Source organism: Podarcis vaucheri, assembly GCF_965113315.1.
Source record: "Podarcis vaucheri genome assembly, chromosome: 8".
Classification (NCBI taxonomy): domain Eukaryota; kingdom Metazoa; phylum Chordata; class Lepidosauria; order Squamata; family Lacertidae; genus Podarcis; species Podarcis vaucheri.
The window spans coordinates 94,358,936-94,379,918 of NC_138766.1; the positions used below are offsets into that span (position 1 = coordinate 94,358,936).

A 20,983-nucleotide genomic window follows, 5' to 3' on the forward strand; every position below is an offset into this window, starting at 1 on the left:
AAACCGGGACTGTCCCTGGCCAAGAGGGGCCCTTGGAGGCTCCGCTGCTGCAATGGCCCCAGATCCATCCCGAGGACCCCCGCCCGGCCGCCTTCTCCCTCCCCAGGGGGAGCCCGGGCACCTTGCCCGCAAAGAACTACCAGTCCCGAGAGGCTTTGCGCGGCGAAGCGCCTCTCCCCGCCCCCCGAGGAGATGGACGGGGCGGGTGTCCAATGGGGGCTCCGAGCGCCGGCCGTCGCGCCAATGGGAGCGGCGGGAGGCGGGGATTCCTGCTGCCAGCTGGGCACCGGGCTGCGGGCAGGCGGGCGGACGGGCGGACGGGGCGATGAGCGGGCGGCGGCGGCGGAGCCCCGGGGGCGGCAGCGGAGGAGGAGCCCCGGCAGGAGGAGGTGAGAGGGGGCGCCCGGGGGCCCGGTGAGCCGCTGCAGCCCGGGCACAGCTGGGGAGCCGCTGCCACCCCCGGAGCTGCCCGGGATGGGCTGCCGGGCACGGAGGAAGGAGCTCGGCTTCCTCCTCCAGCCCCGACGGCTGCAAGGAGGGAGCCCCGGATTGACGTGTAAGCTAAACAAGATCTAGCTTAGGGCCCCACTCTCTTGGGGGCCCCCAAAAAAATTAAAAGGGGGGGAACCCTGGATGTACCTTCCCAAAATATCAGATAAAAATCAAATAAAACGAAACATACAGCAACAGTGGAAAGTGGCTTTGGATTAGGTCCATCAGTTACCATATACAGTGGTGCCTCGGGTTACAGACACTTCAGGTTAGACTCCGCTAACCCAGAAATAGTGCCTCAGGTTAAGAACTTTGCTTCAGGATGAGAACAGAAATTGTGCTGTGGCGGCGCAGCGGCAACAGGAGGCCCCATTAGTTAAAGTGGTGCTTCAGGTTAAGAACAGTTTCAGGTTAAGAACGGACCTCCAGAACGAATTAAGTACTTAACCTGAGGTACCACTGTAGTATATAATTAGTATACATTAGGTCTAGTCGCAGGTGACTCTGGGGTTGCGGCGCTCATCTCGCTTTACTGACCGAGGGAGCCAGTGTACAGCTTCCAGGTCATGTGGCCAGCAGGACTAAGCCACTTCTGGCGAACCAGAGCAGCGCACGGAAACGCCGTTTACCTTCCCGCCGGAGTGGTACCTCTTTATCTACTTGCACTTTGATGCGCTTTCGAACTGCTAGGTTGGCAGGAGCTGGGACTGAGCAACGGGAGCTCACCCCATCGCAGGGATTCGAACCACTGACCTTCTGATTGGCAAGTCCTAGGCTCTGTGGTTTAACCCACAGCGCCACCCGCGTCCCTATCATATAGCATATATTCAACACAAAAAACAGTGTTGACAAAGGACAGCCGGCCCGGAAGGGACCCCCAAGGGTCATCCAGTCCAGCCCGCTGCAACGTAGGAAGCTGTCTTTTGCTGAGCGCCAGGCCCTCGGCTTCCATCTAGGCCACCCTGGGCAGCAGAGTCTTCCCCATCCCTCCCTGGAGAGAGGTGATGTGGGAGCGGGGGCCTTCTGTATGTGGAGCAGGTGTTCTGCCTGACCCCACCCCCCACCCCAGGCGACAGCAGGCTTGGAGCTCCATCTTGCCCAGTTGTTCCCTGTTGCGCCCAGCAAAGGGATGCGGGCGGCGGATGCAGCCCTGCAGTGCACCGCCAGCACCCGTGGGTGCTTCTGCTGCTGCAACTGCTGAATCCTTTGACCCAGATAACTCCAGGAAGGAGGCTTAGAGTTATGCAATAAGCAGAATGACAAGCGGCTAGTCCTCAGCAAAGGGAGGCTAGTCACTCCCATAAGGCTCTTTATTTGGGAGATTTGTTGGGATTTAAGTGGGCATTAGCAAATATTCAGAAGCACAGAATCCTGCGTGCTCAGTAGGCAGAGCTCAGTTCGTGGGCTCTGGGCTGTTACGCTTTCTCCCAAAGACAAGATCTTTGTTAATCCCATTATTTTGTCACCGCGCCCTTCCTCCTAGGAGTTAAGGGCGCAATGTTCCTTCTTCCCCAGCCGCAGATTTTCATAACAACTCTCTGAGGGAGGCTAGGGACAATCACGGGCCGAGGATCTCCTAGTCAGCGTCCTAATTAAGTAAGGATAAGAAAGTAAGAGGGACGCGGGTGGAGCTGTTTGTTAAACCACGGAGCCTAGGACTTGCCGATCAGAAGGTCGGCGGTTCGAATCCCCGTGACGGGGTGAGCTCCCGTTGCTCAGTCCCAGCTCCTGCCAAGCTAGCAGTTCGAAAGCATGTCAAAGTGCAAGTAGATAAATTGGTACCACTCCGGCAGGAAGGTAAACGGCGTTTCCGTGCGCTGCTCTAGTTTGCCAGAAGTGGCTTAGTCCTGCTGGCCACATGACCCGGAATCTGTACGCCGGCTCCCTCGGCCAATAAAGCGAGATGAGCGCCACAACCCCAGAGTCGGCCACGACTGGACCTAATGGTCAGGGGTCCCTTTACCTTTCTTAAGAAAGTAAGATGAGTCTTATTTAAGAAAAGAAAAGAAAGATGAGGGGTTCCACTAGGTCCAGTATCCTGTTCTCACGGTGACCTGTGGGAAACCTGTGAGCAGAATTTGAGCACAAGGGTTCTCTTGCCTCCTGTAGTTTCCAGCAGCTATGATTCATGGCTGCCTCCAACTGTAGAGGCCGAGTGTGGCCATCCTGGCGAAGAGCCACCAATAGCCCTCTGTTCCCTCATGAATGTGTCCAATGCCCTTTTAAAGCCATCTAGGCTGGTGGCATCACTGCCTCCGGTGGGAGTGAGTTCCACAGTTTAACTCTGCTCTGCCATGCCTGGAAGATTGCCTAGGATTCAAAGCTTTGAACTGGGCAGGAATTTCTCTCCTTCCTCACTCGCTCCTGTGGGAGGGAGTTCCATCGTCTATCGGCTGTGTGAAGCGGCCTGAGGCCTCTTCCCCTTTGAAGTCCCTTGATGCAGTGGAGGGGGTGTCCCTTGGCACCCATAACGCATGGGGGGGTCATGGTCTTGACATTCAGGCCTCGGAGCTCGTGTGAGCAGGCAGAGATGGATGGGGCAGCCTCTGCTGAGCAGAAAACAGGAGATTTAGTGGTTCATTTGGGCTCCCACTTGAATCTGACACCAAATAATCCATTCTACCTGAATTAAATTGGGCATATTTGAAAGCATTCCTGCAGCTGCCAAAGTAGGTTTTCATGGTTTCTAACTTGCGTTTCTTTTTTTCCAAAGCGTTACTTCTATTTTTAAGAAGTGTTGCGCGCATTTACCATTGAGATTCATCTGTTTTTTATTCTGTGAACCACCCTGAGAGCTCACGATGAAGGGCGGCATATAAATCTAATAAATCTAATAAATAAATGTAGTTTTTGGCCTGAAAAAGGAACAGCTTGCAAACATCCATAATGAGACAGTGCCGGCTGAAGACACGGCACGAAAGGAAAAGGCGTTGGTAGGGAGGAGGAAAAAAAGCAACCCCGTGAATTAGTTCTTAGTTGCAGAGTTCTTGTAATGACACGCTGGAATGGAAACGGTTCAAGAGGGGAGGAGCCAAAAGTTTCAGGCCTCTCAGCTGAGCCCAGGGAGAGACCCTGCCATCTCATCTCAGCCTAAGTTCTGCAGCAATAATAGCTCAGGCCCCCCCCCCCCCGGCTCTCTGGGGCTGATGTTCCCAAGCATCTCCTAGCAACTGCTGAGTCAACCCAGATAAAAATATTCACCCAATCGTCCCACATTCTAGGGTTCAAACAGGTTCCTGGGACCAGAGGCGTTTCAATGGCTTCTTTTTGGCCTTGGAAAATCCCTGCGGACAGGGGCTTTCTCCTTGGCATATACCAGGTGGCACATGGGTTTTTAAACAATTAAGCAACGCTGCATAACATCAAGTAGCAGCAATCCGAGCTGCTTCTGCCCCTGTTTCCTTGAAAGGCCTATAATAATAATAATAGTAATAGTAATAATAATGTTGGTTAGTGGTGTCGACTCTTCGTAACCCCCTGGACCAGAGCACGCCAGGCCCTCCTGTCTTCCACTGCCTCCCTCATGCTGGTAGCTTCCAGAACACTGTCCAGCCATCTCGTCCTCTGTTGTCCCCTTCTCCTTGTGCCCTCCATCTTTCCCAGCAGCAGGGTCTTTTCCAGGGAGTCTTCTCTTCTCTTATTATAATAACAATAATAAGATCCCTCATTAGATCCCTCAGATCTATCCAATTACCGCCCAGTCTCGAATCTTCCATTCTTGGGTAAGGTGATTGAGAGAGCGGTTGCTGAACAGCTTGGTAGGTTTCTGGATGAAACATCGGCTCTCGATCCATTCCAGTCCGGCTTCCGCGCTGGTCATGGGACCGAGACGGCTCTGGTCGCCCTAACAGATGATCTCCGCAGGCAGCTGGATCGAGGCGGGTCGGGGCTGCTGATTCTTCTACATCTGTCAGCAGCCTTTGACATGGTCAACCACGAACTCCTGGACCACCGCCTTGCCGACGTGGGGATCCAGGGCACAGTCCTTCAATGGCTGCGCTCATTTCTCTCTGGTCGGGGACAGAGCGTGGCGCTTGGGGGGAACTGTCATCGCGCCACTCCTTGGTGTGTGGAGTGCCTCAGGGTGCGATTCTCTCCCCAATGCTTTTTAACATCTTTATGCGCCCCCTCGCCCAGCTTGTCCGGAGTTTTGGGCTGGGTTGCCATCAGTATGCTGATGACACCCAGCTCTATCTGTTGATGGATGGCCATCCTGACTCGGCCCCAGACACACTGACCAGATGTTTGGAAGCTGTGGCTGGATGGTTACGTGGGAGCCGGTTGAAGCTAAATCCTTCGAAGACAGAGGTCCTCTGGCTGGGGCGGGACGATATGGGATCGAGGGGGCAACTCCCATCTCTTGCGGGGGTGCAATTAGTGCCAGCACTGTCCGTTAAGAGTTTGGGTGTAATCTTCGATACCTCCCTCTCTATGGAGGCGCAGATTACAGCTATAACAAAGGCGGCATTTTTTCATCTCCGCCAAGCTAAGCAGTTGGCCCCTTACCTCTTTCGCCCTGACCTAGCCACTGTGATCCATGTGACGGTCACCTCCAGACTGGATTATTGTAACTCGCTCTATGTGGGGCTGCCCTTGAGACTGACCCAGAAACTCCAGCGGGTGCAGAATGCCGCGGCGAGACTCCTTATGGGGTCTTCGCTGCGAGAGCACATTCATCCAGTATTATACCAGCTGCACTGGCTCCCGGTGGAGTACAGGATCAGGTTTAAGGTGCTGGTTTTAACCTTTAAAGCCCTATATGGCCTAGGACCCTCGTACCTACGGGACCGCCTCTCCTGGTATGCCCCACAGAGAAACCTACGGTCTGCAAATAATAACACCCTCAAGGTCCCAGGCCTCAGAGAGGTTAGGCTGGCCTCAACTAGAGCCAGGGCCTTCTCAGCTGCGGCTCCAATCTGGTGGAATGCTCTGTCACAAGAGACTAGGGCCCTGCGGGACCTGACATCTTTCCGCAGGGCCTGCAAGACAGAGTTGTTCCGCCAGGCCTTTGGTCAGGGCGCAGCCTGACTCCCTCCTCTGGCAACCTGCACAGAATTTTGCTTAACTGGTTGCCATCAATTTGATTTAATTAATTTTTATAATGAAATATTTTTAGATTGTGTGACTATTTGACTGATTATTTGATTGTTGTTAGCCGCCCTGAGCCCAGCTTCGGCTGGGGAGGGCGGGATATAAATAAAATTTATTTTATTATTATTATTATTATTATTATTATTATTATTATTATTATTATTATTATTTGTACCCCGCCCATCTGGCTGAGTTTCCCCAGCCACTCTGGGCGGCTCCCAATCGAGTGTTAAAAACAATACAGCATTAAATATTAAAAACCTCCCTAAACAGGGCTGCCTTTTAAAGATAAGATAGCTGCTTATTTCCTTCACATCTGAAGGGAGGGTGTTCCACAGGGCGGGCGCCACCACCGAGAAGGCCCTCTGCCTGTTTCCCTGTAGCTTGGCTTCTTGCAGTGAGGGAACCGCCAGAAGGCCCTCGGAGCTGGACCTCAGTGTCAAGGCAGAACGATGGGGGTGGAGACGCTCCTTCAGGTATTCTGGACCGAGGCGGTTTAGGGCTTGCAAGGTCAGCACCAACACCTGTGCCAAGAGGAGGCGGCTGGGCTGCCGTGTCCTTAGAGGGCATTGCTCTGCCCGATGGTCCTTGGCACAGGCTGCTCCTCCCTGGCGTTTGCCTTGGACAGCGCCAGGCCACCCTCCAAAGAGGATCCATCCAGCCTGGGCAGGGTGCGGGCGCAGAGGCCCTTGCCGCAGCCTTTGGCACCGACCCCTGTCATTCTCCCCCTCCTTTCCGCAGAGCCGCCTGGACTGCAGAAGAAGCAGAAGCGACTGCTGATCCACCAGGCCCTGACCAGAGACCCCGTCGATGTCGAGAGCCTCCGGGCGGCGGCGCTGAGCCAGGGCGGGCTCCTCACGGACGAGATCCGCCGGAAGGTGTGGCCCAAACTGCTGGGCGTGAACGTGTATAGCCTGCCGCCCAAGCCAGGTACGGCTTCCAGGAGAGGAGAGGAGGAGAGTTCTTGAAACGGCTGGCGCGAAGTGCGTCTCATAACGATGCCTTATGAGGAACGGCTAAGGGAGCTGGGCATGTTTAGCCTGGAGAAGAGGAGGTTAAGGGGTGATATCATAGCCATGTTCAAATATATAAAAGGATGTCACATAGAGGAGGGAGAAAGGTTGTTTTCTGCTGCTCCAGAGAAGCGGACACGGAGCAATGGATCCAAACTACAAGAAAGAAGATTCCACCTAAACATTAGGAAGAACTTCCTGACAGTAAGAGCTGTTGGACAGTGGAATTTGCTGCCAAGGAGTGTGGTGGAGTCTCCTCCTTTGGAGGTCTTTAAACAGAGGCTTGACAACCATATGTCAGGAGTGCTCTGATGGTGTTTCCTGCTTGGCAGGGGGTTGGACTCGATGGCTCTTCCAACTCTATGATTCTATGATTCATTGGACTGGGTGCTGCTCCCAGCAGTGCCCGGGTGCCCGTCGAGGCCTTGAGAAACTTCCCGGGGTTTTTCTGGAATGCCCAAGGCTGTGAAATCCCAGCCGTGGTCAAACCCCGTGGGCTGCCTTTGCCTATGTAGGCCAGCATGTTCCAGTTTCTACGATGCCATTTCACAGCAACCCCAGCGTGGAAATGTTGTGGGTAGTAGGAGAGGACATATTGAATAAATATTATCCTCCCTCCCTCACGCTAGTGAGTCAATAGCAGACTACATTCCATAGTATATTGAAATACTTTCTTGTCACTTGTATGACTTGTATACAGTGAGATTACACAAGCACCACCCGCTCAGCTCTCTTAGTCTTAATTCCCTTTGTTTACTGTCATACGCACACCAAACCTGAAAGTCAGTCGCCCTGTTGTTGTCTTTTCATTCAGCAGCCTAACAGCCCACGGATAGAAGCTGTTCTTTACCCTGTTGGTGCGGCTAATCACGCTTCTATAGCTTCTGCCCGAGGGCAGGAGATCAAGAAAGTGCTGGCCAGGGTGTGTTGGTAGATTTGTTTGAATCTCTTCACTTAAGCAATCCAATCTCGCCTGTCCAGATTGGGTTTGTTCCTGGTACATCACCACAATTCAAGAAGGACACTGACAAACTGGAACGTGTCTAGAGGAGGGCAACCAAAATGGTCAAAGGCCTGGAAACGATGCCTTATGAGGAACGGCTAAGGGAGCTGGGCATGTTTAGCCTGGAGAAGAGGAGGTTAAGGGGTGATATGATAGCCATGTTCAAATATATAAAAGGATGTCACATAGAGGAGGGAGAAAGGTTGTTTTCTGCTGCTCCAGAGAAGCAGACACGGAGCAATGGATCCAAACTACAAGAAAGAAGATTCCACCTAAACATTAGGAAGAACTTCCTGACAGTAAGAGCTGTTTGACAGTGGAATTTGCTGCCAAGGAGTGTGGTGGAGTCTCCTCCTTTGGAGGTCTTTAAGCAGAGGCTTGACAACCATATGTCAGGAGTGCTCTGGTGGTGTTTCATGCTTGGCAGGGGGTTGGACTCGATGGCCCTTGTGGTCTCTTCCAACTCTATGATTCTATGATTCTATGATCCCCTTTGTTTCCTCTTAAAAAGAATAAAGACACAGCAGTCTTCTCTTTGAAATAATGATAAGAAGTTTACTTCCATTCAGTTCACAGTAGGTTCCCTGAAGGCAGGGTTTTAGCTTGTAGTTACAGAAATGAGAGTGGGCTCACCCCATGTAGGGATATGAGCCCATGTGCTGCTGGCTGAGAACCAGCAGACAGCAAGAGACATCAAGAGATCATGGCATCAAAGAGGGAGATGGCTGCGTGACTGGCCCTTTTATGTGGTCTCCCGGGGTTACGCCAATCTACCTGGTCACACGCAGGGGAAGGATGCTCCAGACCAGCTGTGACAGGAAGTCCTCCTGGCTGGAGTATCATCCCCCCTGTGTGTCCACTCTGGGCAAACAGGAAGTGTTGAACTTGACTGCTTGTGTTACATCCCGCCCCCAGGCAGTATGGATGATGGGAGTTGTCCATAACACCTGGAAGGCACAAGGTGGGCAGAGTCTGATTCAAGGCACGTTGCTGTGGCAGATGCTAAGGACACAACAGGCTGTTTTCACAAGCAGTCAATTAGGGCATAATGTCCTATTCCCAAACAGTGTTATCAGAGGTGCTGAAGATCTTGTCATTCAGTGTTCTGACTGTTGGGATCTCCGCCTGGCCAAGCTGATAAAGCACATTTTCTTCCCCCGAGTCCTTTGGAATTGCCTCCCGACGTGTTTAACGACCTGAGCCTTTGATAAGGCTGCAGGGCACGTTCCATTCAGCAGAGTTTCCAGCACAGGAAAGAGACGAGAGGTTTGGGCTACATTGCAAAGAGTTTTATTATCCTAACTACGCAGACAAAAAAACACATCCTCTCTCTGTGAAAGCAGAGAGCAACTTAGCAAAGGAACAAAGGAAACAGGAAACCCAGTCATATCCCGTCTCCCTTCTCCCGTGAGACTTCCAATAGCCTGGAATCCCTGGGATGTAAACAGAGTCCTGTGACTCCAAAAGCAGCTGCTCAGTGGCAAACAGAAACTAACACTGACATGCCCTGGATTGGATGAAGGAAAAGCCCTGTTCACACAATCCATACCTTGGCTTTCTTTTTTTTTTTAAAAAAAATATTTTTTATTGGTTTTACAAAAAATTTTATAGACAATACAAACAAATAAAGAAACAAACAAACATGTATAATTTCATCTCCTTTTTTCATAAGCCTCACTTCTCTGACTCCCCCAAACCTCCCCTTTCTACATCCCAATTTCCAAAATTATTTCAGCAAAGATATATCTCAAGAAATATTACAAAATTGATGAATGCTAAAATGTTGAGGTTTTTAGTAAGAAAAGGAGATTACAGCGACAAAAGATTAAGTAAAAGAAAAGAACAAATAAGGGACAAATTTGATAAAATTAAGTTTCATTTTTTTTTTCTAGACCCAGGGTGGCTTGGTTTGCAGGCACAGTTGAAGTTATGTGAACGTCCGCTGTGGAACGCCTTGCACGGTTCTTTTTGGATGTGCCATCCAAACCTGGTCTCCCCTTGGTAGCTGTTAGGGACTGGCTGGGTGACCAGGAGTGGTAGGAGGCACCAGCCGGGGGACCCCCAAGGGAAGCCTCAGAGGAGGGAGGAAGGCTCAGAGCCCGGGGATTGGTGGTGGGAGACCAAGGAGAGATCGGAGGGAGGAGTGGGGAGAGGAAAGGTTAGATGCTGAAGGAGCAACAGGCTTTTGTGAGGCAGGAGAGCCGGCTGCAGAGAGCAGTTCAGACTCAGAAACTGAGGCAGAGGAGGGAGGGAGGGGGCTGCAGAAGAATGGAGGGAGCCTGCCTTTCCTACTGTAGTAAGGCTGAGGAGGAGGAGACGGAGAGCGGGTAGAAGACCTCCAGGCTTGGCAACTGCTCCATAGGGGCAGATCCTGTCAGGAAAGGCTGCCAAATTGTATGCCGTTTTATTGAAGAAATACTTTGCTTCTCTGCCTGACTCTGCTTATTATTTATTGCTGTTGTTGTTTTATTACTTATACCGCAGCCCTAGCAGTAGCTGAGGTAGGAAGAGGATTCATGGTCCCCGTGGCCACTCTTAGGGGCCCTTACCAGTGTGCCCACTGCCATCATGGGGTGGCGTCTTTGAGAATCTCTGGACACCTGTGTTAAGGACATCTTGGTGCAGGGCATGCTGGGACGTTGTGCATGTGTGTGCATGTGTGGGCTGTTGGCTTTTTTGTTTTGTTTTTTGCCAGCCCTTTTGTGGCAAACCAAGGCGCTTCTTCATCTGGCGCAGCTGAAAACAGGGGCAGGGGATGAAAGTTGGCGTGACGCGCGAAGAGGTCTTGTAGAGCATGCTGCCTCGTGCCTGGCGGTGGGCGCCCATTGCTGAGCCACCCCACCCACAGCCCGTTTCCTCGCTTCTCCCCCAGGTCGGGAAGTGCGCCAGAACCACAAAGATTGCCACCAGGTCCTCCTGGATGTGCGCCGTTCCGTTCGCCGCTTTCCTCCAGGTGAGACGGGTCTCTTGCAGGGGAGGAAGGGGAGGGATGAAGGGGTGCAGCCCTGGAGGAGATGTCCGTGGCAACAAGGAGGGCGATGGGCTGTGTTTGCCACCTGCCACCCACCCCTGATCCCTGCGCAGGCATGCATGAGGAGCAGCGTCAGGCCCTCCAGGAGCAGTTGACCGATATCATCCTGCACGTGCTGAAGACCCACCCGGAGCTGCACTACTACCAGGGCTACCACGACATTGCTGTGACCCTGCTGCTGGTCTCTGGCGAGCGCATGGCCGTTGCTCTGCTGGAGAGGCTCTCGACGCTTCATCTCAGGTACTGCGCTGGTCCCGGGGGGGGTTACCCTGCGGTGTGGTCTGAGTCCGGTCCTAGGTCGAGGGTCTGGAGGCTGTCTGTCAAGGGTGAAGCGGGGTCCAAGGCAAGGTGCCGGGCGTGGTCAGGAACTTCAGAAGAGCAGGTCTTTTTTTTTAAAAAAAAAAAGATATTTATTAAAATTTTCAAAATATTACAAAATGAAAAAATAAAAAATTAAAATAAAAAATAAAAAGAGTTAAAAACAACTCAATCTTTCCATTACTTATTTTTCATTAGCTTGTTTCCCGGACCTCCTCACGCCTCCCTTTTTTGTATTCCAGTTCAGTTTGTTAGTTCAGCAAATCCTTCCCTTCTTTATTTATCCTAATCTTTAATCTTAAAATATTGTAACATTAAATTTTTACCTATTAGTAATCCATTTTTCATATTCCCTTATAGTGTTACAGCTAAAAACCACTTAATTTCTATCCAGCATCATTCTAACATTCATTAATTTTACAATATTTCTGTAAATAGTCTTTAAACTTTTTCCAATCTTCTTCCACCGACTCTTCTCCCTGGTCTCGGATTCTGCCTGTCATTTCCACCAGTTCCATATAGTCCATCACCTTCATCTGCCATTCTTCCAGAGTGGGTAAATCTTGTGTCTTCCAGTACTCTGCAATAAGTATTCTTGCTGCTGTTGTGGCAGGTCAGGGTGTTGTCAGGAACAGGTTTCCAGCGATGTTGCTCCCGCAACCTGGTTCTGGGCTGACTGGCCTTTATCTCCTCTGAGGCCTAGGGCGGTCCCGGCCCACAGGTGACTTGCCTTTCCTGTCCTGGAGGCGAGCACTCCTCCTGAGAGAACCTAGTTCCCTCCACCTCTCTGCCGTGAGCCTCTGCAGCTCAGGAGAGGCTGGAGGGTTACTGGACCCAGAGGCAGCCTCACCTTCACGTCCAGGCAATGGGTCCTCCATCACCTCCGGAGCCAGAGTGGATACATCTGTCGTCTGCTCCTGAGGTGCGGGCCCTTCAGGCTCAAGCCCCAGCCCCAGCTCAGCTGGTCCTGTGCAGGCTGGGATTCCTCAGGTGCAGCCTCTGAATCAGATTCCATCACAGGTACGTCACCTGGACTGGGCGCAGGGAAGAAGTGGTGGTGATGGTAGAGGAGGAGGAGGAAAACGCACCTTTTGTTGAAAGTGGCAGCATTGAACATGGCCCTCCCCAGCATCCATGTTCTTTCTAGGGACTTTATGTTGTTGTTATTTTTATTAACAATTTTCACATAACAAATTATTCAAACAAATCATCTTTTTCTTTTTCCCCCAATTTTTTTATTTTCAATGCAGAATCATAACAAAAATTACAAACATTGAATCCAAAACAATACTATACAAAAAAAAGGAACATACAAAAAAAAGGAAAAGGAAACAAAAACCAAAGGAAACAAAACTAAACTAAACATAAATGTCTACAGAAAAAAAGCCATATCATTACGTACATAAACACATATTGACTTCCTTCCTTTGTTCTAAGACCTCAAAAAATTTACTCTTACTATATTGTTGTGTCTAATTAGATTACTTCCACCGTTGTACTTTTTTTTAACACCATTTTTCTTTTCTTTAACCCTGTAAAGCATCATTCATTACATACCAATATACTTACTCCAGAACAATGTTTTTTTCATATACTCTTTAGCACAACCCCATTCTTTTAATAATTTCTGGTCCGATTGTCCCCTTATGTATGCTGTGAGTCTTGCCAGATTTATGTATTCACAAAATTTAATTTGCCAATCTTTCACTGATGGAATTTTTCGGGGGGGGGGGGAAACCAACTCAAACAAATCATCTTCATTATTCCCCCCCCATTTTTCCCCTCCTCCTCCCCAACAGACCCTCCCTCCCTCCCCCCTACAACTTCCCTCAGTTCCTCTCTCTGATTTCTCAACCAATTTTAACTTCTGCGTATTATAAAACTGTATACATCCTTATATTATCTGTCTACTATATTAAGCCTCAATACATTTGTGTATGTTCATTCAAAACCTGCCAAGGAGTCCAAATCATTTTGTTGTCTTTTAAAATAATTTATAAAAGGTTCCCATTCTTCTTTAAAGTCACACTTGTCCTTGTCTCGTAGTTTGCATGTCAGTTCCGCCAGTTCTGAATAGTTCATTAATTTCTCTTGCTGCTGTTCTTTTGTCGGGGTTTCCTCATTCTTCCATCCTTGTGCAATCAAGACTCTTGCCACTGTTGTTGCATACATAAATAAATTCTTTCTTTTCCTTGGCAGGTCTTGTCCTATAATCCTTAACAGAAAAACCTCTGGTTTTTATTATAAATGCTATTTTGAACTTCTTCTTCAGCTCATTATATATCATTTCCCAGAATTTTAAAATTTCTCTGCATTCCCACCGCATATGATAAAAAGTCCCTTCCTTTTCTTTACAACATGTGTTTGACCCAGTTTTATACATTTTTGCAATCTGTGCTGGTGTTATATACCATCTATACATCATTTTCATGTAATTTTATTTCAGAAGAGAGCAATCTGTGAATTTTAAATCTGGTTTCCACAGTTTTCCCCAATTGTATATTATGACCTATATCTTGTGCCCATTTGATCACGACCGATTTCCCCTCCTCATCTTTTGCTTTCTAGGGACTTTATGGACCCCACGATGGACAGCACCAAGCACATCCTCAATTACCTCATGCCTATTCTGCAGCAGGAGAGCCCTCGACTCCATGACTTCATGCAAAGGTACTTTCTCCCCACCCCCCACCCCCGTGTCCCAGGGTGGGTGGGTGTTTGTGCAATCAGATATAAGCAGGGAAGGCTGAAAGGTAAAAAAGGTAAAAAAAACAACAGGAGTACAGTGGTGCCTCGCAAGACGAAAAGAATCCGTTCTGTGATTCTCTTTGTCTAGCGGTTTTTTTGTCTTGCGAAGCAAGCCCATTGAAGGATTAGCGGATTAGCGCTATTAGCGGCTTTTAGCAGCTTATCGGCTGATCGGATCAGCTGATAAGCGGCTTAGCGGCTTAGAAAAGGGGGGGGGAAACCAGCAGGAACTCGCAAGACATTTTCGTCTTGCAAAGCAAGCCCATAGGAGATTCGTTTTGCGAAGCACCTCCAAAACGGAAAACTCTTTCGTCTAGCGAGTTTTCCGTCTTGCGAGGCGTTCGTCTTGCGGGGCACCACTGTATTTGCAAAGCTGTAGGTGGGCTTGGGCGTGAGGGAAGATTCCAAAACAATGGAGACCAGGGGCTGCTTCTTCTTCTTCTTTTGAATAATACTTTATTTAGAATTCAACAATGACAAAGGGAAGAAAACCACAGTAGTTGCTCCATCAATTCATTACAGTTAACCAATTTTAACAATGTATAAATAGTAACAGAAAAAATACACAACTTTTAACTTACTGAAGTTTTCATATTACACTTTTATCTCTTTAACTCTTTCTTAACATATGGAAAAGAGAAAGACCAAGAAAGGAGACACACACAAAAAAAAGGAAAAAGAAAGGGGGGAATAAGGGGAGGGGGGAAAGGAAAAGGAAAAAGAAGACAAAACAAAACAAACACAGTTGGCTTCTGATTAGACTCATTGCATTATTATTTCTACAATTTTTTCACACAGTTCCAAGTTATTGTATTTCTTTCTTTCTTTGCGTCAGATATAAAAAAAACATTATATTTGGAGACCAAGGGCTTCTTAGTGGTGTCTCCTTCTCTTTGCTTCTGCTTGCAGAGCTGAGGTGGGGACCATCTTCGCCCTGAGCTGGCTGATCACCTGGTACGGCCACGTCCTCGCCAACTTCCAGCACATCCTTCGCCTCTATGATTTCTTCCTGGCCTCCCACCCTCTCATGGCAGTTTACTTTGCCGCTGCAGTAAGTCAGGCTGGAGGCACAAAGGGCAGGGGGTGCTGTGCCACAGCAGAGGGAGGTTTCCTCTTGGGGGGTTCTCTTTGGTGCCCCCACCCACTTTCAGAGCTTTCTTACGCCTATTGAGTGTGCGTGTATCTTCATGGCTGTGGAGTTTAGCACTCCAATTTAGAATCCTGAGAGTTTAACCTTGTAAAAAAGCCTTTGCCAATCTCGTGCCCTCCAGATGTTAAGAGGCAGCATGATAGAAGTTCATTAAATGATGCCTGGCATGGAGAAAGTGAACAGAAAAAAAAGTTTTATTCCTGTTCTCATTACATTCGTGAAACTGAAAGTTGAAATATTCAGGACAGAATTTTTTTTAAAGCCTTATTCACACAGCACATGGTTAAACCACGGAACTCCCTCCCAGTGGTGGAGCTCCATGCTCCTGCACCAGGGGCGGAGAGCAGGTGGGGGCGGGGCTAGTGCATGTCCCAGGGGGCATGGTGCGCATCCCAGGGGCATGGCACGACACCCCCGGGGGCATGGCGTGTGTCCTAGGGGCATGGCGCACCATCTGCGGGAGCGTGGCGCCTGTTGAGATTTCCATTCCACCTTAAGGAGCAGACGTGTGGAACTGTTGCGTGTCACATGCCTGTTTACATTCCAGCACAGCTTGCGGGGAATTTCCATTGTGTGTATTGCGCGGGGGGTGTATGTGTCAGCCACAATGGCATCCCACCGGAATCGTGGTGCCGGGGGCGGTGCGCTCCCCCACCTCCTCTTCATCCACCAGTTCTCCCTCCCACATGAGGCAGGGGTAGCCACAAACCTTGTTTGTTGTTGTTTAGTCGTTTAGTCATGTCCGTCTCTTCATGACCCCCTGGACCAGAGCACGCCAGGCACTCCTGTCTTCCACTGCCTCCCGCAGTTTGGTCAAACTCATGCTGGTAGCTTCGAGAACACTGTCCCACACTGTCCCACCATCTCGTCCTCCGTCGTCCCCTTCTCCTTGTGCCCTCCATCTTTCCCAACATCAGGGTCTTTCCAGGGAGTCTTCTCTCCTCATGAGGTGGCCAAAGTCTTGGAGCCCCAGCTTCAGGATCAGTCCTTCCAGTGAGCATTCAGGGCTGATTTCCTTCAGAATGGAGAGGTTGGATCTTCTTGCAGTCCATGGGACTCTCAAGAGTCTCCTCCAGCACCAGAATTCAAAAGCATCCATTCTTCGGCGATCAGCCTTCTTTATGGTCCAGCTCTCACTTCCATACATCACTACTGGGAAAACCATAGCTTGAACTGTACGTTATTCAGCATACATCAGGGCAAAAGGAAACATGTCTGATCCCCTTCGTATCCAAAGCAAGATAGCAAAAGCAAAAGCTATACACCAACGGAAGTTCCCAGCAAGCTGTGCTGGAGTGTAAACAGACATGTGACATGCAACACTTCCACACGTCTGTTCTGAAGGTGGAATGGAATATCCTAACACTTCCTAGGCTCACCAGCCCCTCTTTCTCCCTTCCCTTCTCTCCCACCCATCTAGATTGTCCTCTTCCGTGAAGAGGAGGTGCTGGCCTGTGACTGCGACATGCCCAGCATCCACCAGCTCCTCTCCCAGATCCCTCAGGACCTGCCTTATGAGACCCTCATCACCCGTGCCCACCAGCTCTTCCAGCGTCTCCCCCACGCCCAGCTGGCCAAACAAGCAGCGCTTCAGCTGCAGAAGAGGTGAGAGGGGCCAGGACTTTGGGAGGAGGGGCAGTGGGATCCTGGGTTCTTCCCCCAGGAGGTGTGTGCATGCAGGGGGTGAGATGGGGCTCTGTTCTGCTTGTCTTTGCAACGTCCATCCTCCCCTCCTTCTCCACACAGCCACGAAGGCAGAGAGGAGGGGGCTGGCCTTCTCCAAAGCTTCCTAAGTTTTTTTTTAATGCACAGAGAATCCCATGGAAGTCAGAGGTGAAAAGTTAAGAGAGTGCACCCTGCCAGTGTGGGAATGTGGAGGCAGGCAGAAGACGATACGCTGGTTATTAATATCCTTCCCAACTTGTGCTAGCAAGTTCCTTTACTTAGCAGAGTTTCATCCCCCTTTGTACACAGCAGAAAACTGGCTGCAAACTTGTGTGAGTTTCTTAAGACAATAAGCAATTCAATCTGGCTTGTCCAGATTGAAATGTGTCCTAACATGTTCCTGGTAAGACCCCTTTTTAATCCCTCTTAAAAGAATAAAGACACCACAGTCTTTATTCTGTGTATAAGTAACAAAAAGTAAGGTCACGTCCACCCACTAGTCCCATGCAAGGAAGGAAGCTCCAGACCAGGAGGAGCAGGAAGTTTTGACTGGCAGGACCAAACATTCCCTTGCAATGTCCACTCTCTTCTCGCAAAATAAGGAATGTTGTACTTGACTGCTCCCAGTAATAATAATAATAATAATAATAATAATAATAATAATAATAATTTATTATTTATACCCTGCCCATCTGGCTGGGTCTCCCCAGCCACCCTGGGCGGCTTCCAACAAAGTGTTAAAATACAGTGGTCTGTTAAACATTAAAAGCTTCCCTAAACAGGGCTGCCTTCAGATGTATTCTAAAAGTCTGGTAGTTGTTGTTCTCTTTGACATCTGGTGGGAGGGTGTTCCACAGGGCAGGCGCCACCACCAAGAAGGCCCTCTGCCTGGTTCCCTGTAACTTGGCTTCTCGCAACGAGGGAACTGCCAGAAGGCCCTCGGAGCTGGACCTCAGTGTCCGGGCAGAACGATGGGGGTGGAGACGCTCCTTCAGATATACTGGACCGAGGCCGTTTAGGGCTTTCAAGGTCAGCACCAACACTTTGAATCGTGCTCGGAAACGTACTGGGAGCCAATGCAGATCTCTCAGGACCGGTGTTATGTGGTCTTGGCGGCCGCTCCCAGTCACCAGTCTAGCTGCCGCATTCTGGATTAATTGCAGTTTCCGGGTCACCTTCAAAGGTAGCCCCACGTAGAGCGCATGGTAGTAGTCCAAGTGGGAGATAACCAGAGCATGTACTACTCTGGTGATTACATCCCAGAGCCAGGAGGTTTGTCTGTTTCCCCAACTGACCCATTTTCTGCCCCTCTCTTTTCCACCCCTCCCAGCATCAGCATTGGCACATTCTCAGCCTTCCAGCAGGCTGCTTCGTGCCAGCGCCCAGACACCATCCTGCGCCAGCAGCAGCAACACTTAACCACCAGCAAGGCAGAGGAAGCGGGCGAACTCCTCCCTGCAGCCGAACACAGCCCTTTGGTGAAGGCCGCGGTCTGGGGCATCTCAGCCACACTGGGGGCTGCGGCCCTGGCCGTCACGCAGACCGCCCTGGAGTGGGCGCCTGAGTTCCTCCTGCAGCTCTTCTGACCTGGAGCAGAAGACGTTGTGCTCAGTGGACCTGGAGGACCGCCTCTTGGGGGCGCCCTAGCTCTGGGTTTCCTGCCCTGAGCAAAGGGATCAACTCAAAGGCCACCCAACTCTATGATTCTCATCCAAAGACTCCTGGCTGCCTGGAATGCTCTGCAGGGCAAGGGGCAGCCAAAACGCCAGCCAGGGGCGAGTGGAAAGCACTGGCCAGCTTGCATGCACTTGCAAATAGCTCCGATTCCCTGCAGAGATGCCGTGAGTGTTGCAGCGCCTGGGGAGGCTGCCAAGGGGCTGCCGGGTGCTCGACCCCTTGGCTCACCACTGCCGTTCCCCTTCCCTGCATGAGGGCTGGGGTCTCCACCTTCGCACAGCCAGTAACGGCTTCTCTTTGAACAGTGACAGGGAGGCTCTGGGCTTCCTTGCCCAAAAGCTGCATTGCCACAGACAACACATTCAGGGATGGGCATCTTGAGTTGGCATAGCAGAGGTCAAATTGCACATGACCCAGGGCGGAGAAGCATAGCTGAGGATTAGAGCGCCCGCCTTGTATGCAGATTGGTTTCAGTCCCTGCCGTTCTCCAGGAAGGGTGGGGTTACTGGGAAAGATCGCCTGTTTGAAACTCCAGAGATCCGCTGTCAACCCATTGAGCTATAAGTGGACCTGCGTCTAATGTGGAATGAGGCAGCCTCCTGTTCATATCTGAATTGCATGGAAGCAATAGTTGCCTCTGCTTTGGGGCTTGGTGCCTGCCAAGTCTGCAAAGCCCTGCTATCAACTCCACATTTCTGGGGTCCCCTCTCTCTCCAGATGGTGAACAGCGTGAGAGCCTTGAGGCGAGGGCTCCTCAAACCTTGGATGCTGTCACCAACCTTCTGATTCTATATGTATACAGGCTCAAGGCAAAAATCCCAAACCTAAAGGGATATTTACTCTGACCAACGTAGAGCCCAATGGCAATTTTAAGCAGTGAGACTACCAATGTTTTCAGCCGACCCAACACAGGGTGGAACTGGATGGGCTCACACGGGAGGCGTCACTAGGATCGAGTTTGCAGAGCCTCTGAACGACCAGGCAAAGCCAAGAGTCCCCTTATAAATGGTTTATTTACTAGGGAGTGGAGGAACACAGGCACACAGCCGTTTAACCAAAATGAACCGTAGGGAGAGATCCGCTGCCAAACTGCCTGGAATATGCTTTGAATTCTTGCTTGCCTTTGGAGGTGGAGTTCTCTGTGGGCACCTTCATTCTGTGCCTGGATTTCAAGAGAGTCCAATGGGGGCTCCTGTGAACTCTGCAAGGGCTCTCATTTTCCCCCTCGGGCTCCTGGCCGCCTGCCTTGACTTTCACGCACAAGAAATCTGGCCACACCTCTTTGCATACAGGGCCAGCCGTTCCATGAGGCAGAGTGAGGCAGTTGCCTCTGGCGGCAGATTCTGAGGGGTGGGAAGAAGCTAGAGCTGAAGTAGAGTCAGATTTTGTGCACAGAATAGTGAATGCCGTGTCTTGCCCTATGCCTTTTCGTCATCTGGGTGGCGGCAGCAGGCACAGCAGCCCCCCCCCCCTTTGCCAAATGAACCAGACGATGTGAGTCAAAACCGAGTGTGTGCGCATTTATTTATTTTATATTTGTATCCTGCCTTTCTCTGCCAGCAGACCCCAGATGGGACTGCCTCCCCGCTGCCCAAGTGCTGGTCTGATCGCTCCTGTCCCTGTTGAATGTCCAGTTTACAGTTCTGGACTAGAAAGGCGCACATTAAGTGGGGGTACCGGTCCCACCGCTGACTCCCCTGCTCAGCCACACGGCTTGCCTTGAAGGGGAGAACAAGGAAACCCAGACTATGTTGGGTTCGATGAGACTTTGCTGAAAGCAAAGGAAAGCTTTATAAAATAAATACTTTTGACTTTTTGGTTGGCCTGTGTTTCTGATGAGCAACCCCTGTGCTGCCCCTCTCTTCCTTGGAACATAAAAGCATAAGAGTGCCCAGTTTTCTCAGTCGCCTATGGGAAGCCTGCAAGCCCCTCCTGTAGTTTCTGGCATCTGGGATCTGGAAGCATTTCTGCCTCTGACCATAGAGGAAGAGCGTAGCCATGGGGGCTGATAGCCATCACTTGCCCTCTCCTCTCTGAATTTGCCCACGTGCAGAGAGGGCTTCAGCTCCCTCTTCTGTGGTCTTCTCAGAAGAGACAACTTGCTGGCCACTGTGAGGACAGGATCCAGCTAGGACAGGGCTCCCCAAACTTGGGTCTTCAGCTGTTTTATGGACTACAACCCCCATCATTCTCGACGGCTGGTCCTGCTAGCCAGGGACGATGGGAGCTGTAGTTCAACAACACCTGCAGACCCAAGTTTGGGAAACATGGAGCTTTTCTTACATTCCTACCCAAGCTGCTTTGGACTGTGTAAGAGCACCATATCCCAATGGTTCTAGTTACAGGTAGGCAGCCGTGTTGGTCTGCCATAGTCGAAACAAAATAAAATAAAAATTAAAAATTCCTTCCAGTAGCAGCTTAGAGACTAACTGAGTTAGTTATTGGTATGAGCTTTCGTGTGTATCTGAAGAAGTGTGCATGCACACAAAAGCTCATACCAATAACTAACTTAGTTGGTCAATTTGATTTGAATTAATTTTATAATGAAATGATTTTAGAATACAGATAGGTAGCCGTGTTGGTCTGCCATAGTCAAAATAAAAAAATTCCTTCCAGTAGCACCTTAAAGACCAACTAAGTTAGTTCTTGGTATGAGCTTTCGTGTGCATGCACACTTCTTCAGATACACTGGAAGGAATGGAAGGCAGTGTATCTGAAGAAGTGTGCATGCACACGAAAGCTCATACCAAGAACTAACTTAGTTGGTCTTTAAGGTGCTACTGGAAGGAATTTTT

At 50.1% G+C, this 20,983-nt stretch overlaps 1 protein-coding gene across 1 annotated transcript; it reads left to right on the forward strand.

Annotated features, from left to right (window-relative positions):
• The first annotated feature begins 302 nt into the window (after positions 1-302).
• On the forward strand, positions 303-19,552 carry LOC309539477 (TBC1 domain family member 20-like). Its single transcript, XM_082235791.1, has 8 exons — positions 303-389; positions 6,325-6,513; positions 10,472-10,552; positions 10,684-10,870; positions 13,517-13,618; positions 14,606-14,747; positions 16,267-16,451; positions 17,842-19,552. The coding sequence occupies exons 1-8, from the start codon at positions 326-328 to the stop codon at positions 18,095-18,097; spliced, it is 1,206 nt and encodes a 401-aa protein (XP_082091917.1). The 5' UTR covers positions 303-325; the 3' UTR covers positions 18,098-19,552.
• Positions 19,553-20,983: the final 1,431 nt, after the last annotated feature.

Bases quoted from the DNA above. Each gene is read 5' to 3' on its own strand.
- LOC309539477 (XM_082235791.1), top strand. From the start codon at position 326: ATGAGCGGGCGGCGGCGGCGGAGCCCCGGGGGCGGCAGCGGAGGAGGA. The intron at 390-6,324 runs GTGAGAGGGGGC...TCCTTTCCGCAG, and splicing joins AGGAGCCCCGGCAGGAGGAG to AGCCGCCTGGACTGCAGAAG. The intron at 16,452-17,841 runs GTGAGAGGGGCC...CACCCCTCCCAG, and splicing joins GCGCTTCAGCTGCAGAAGAG to CATCAGCATTGGCACATTCT.